Here is a 536-nt window from a genome sequence, read left to right on the forward strand (position 1 = left end):
TGCAGGCGCTCGGCGTGGCGGGAGCCCCGGCACGGCCGTGCGCGCTGGGGGCGTCCCCCGGGAGGCGCCCGCGCCCCGCGGCCAGACAAAGGGATGCGGCAGCGGCGGGGCCGGCGGAACGCGAACCTCGGCCGGGCTGGGCCGGGCGCCCCCCGCCCCACGTGCTCGGCGGGCTCACCTCGTCCTCCCGCTCGCTGCGGAAGCACAGGCACGCCGCCCGCTTCTTGTAGCCCTCCCGGTCGTACGTCCGCGTCTGGTTCGGCTTGAATTTCATCATAGAGGCGGTGACACGCGGGCTGCCCCCGGCCGCCGCTGCCGCCGCCGCCACGGCTCCTCTCTGTGAGCGCCGCCGCCGCGCCCCTGGGACACCGGCGCGGGGCCCCCGCTCGGGAGCGGGGCTGGAGGAAGGCCAGTCCCAGCCGCTGTCACAACAGCGCCGCGCCGCCTCTGCCGCTGGTGCCGCCGCCCCGGGAGCTGCGCCGCGCCATGGAGCCTCTCCCGGCGCCCCGAGCCGCCGCCGCCCGCCCGCGGCGGCG

The 536-nt window shown here is 79.7% G+C and overlaps 1 protein-coding gene across 2 annotated transcripts in view; it reads right to left on the minus strand.

Moving 5' to 3' along the window:
• The window catches only part of NUDT4 (nudix hydrolase 4), a 27,353-nt gene extending 26,817 nt beyond the window's left edge, over positions 1-536 (minus strand). The window contains exon 1 of one of the 2 annotated variants that reach the window (XM_041474239.1): positions 179-536. In XM_041474239.1, coding sequence (XP_041330173.1) covers positions 179-277 — 99 coding nt within the window. In that variant the 5' untranslated portion in view covers positions 278-536. The remainder of the gene's footprint in view (positions 1-178) is intronic. The other variant, XM_041474240.1, reaches the window with a different exon arrangement.

This window comes from Pyrgilauda ruficollis, unplaced genomic scaffold (genome assembly GCF_017590135.1).
Source record: "Pyrgilauda ruficollis isolate IOZ18807 unplaced genomic scaffold, ASM1759013v1 scaffold32, whole genome shotgun sequence".
NCBI lineage: Eukaryota > Metazoa > Chordata > Aves > Passeriformes > Passeridae > Pyrgilauda > Pyrgilauda ruficollis.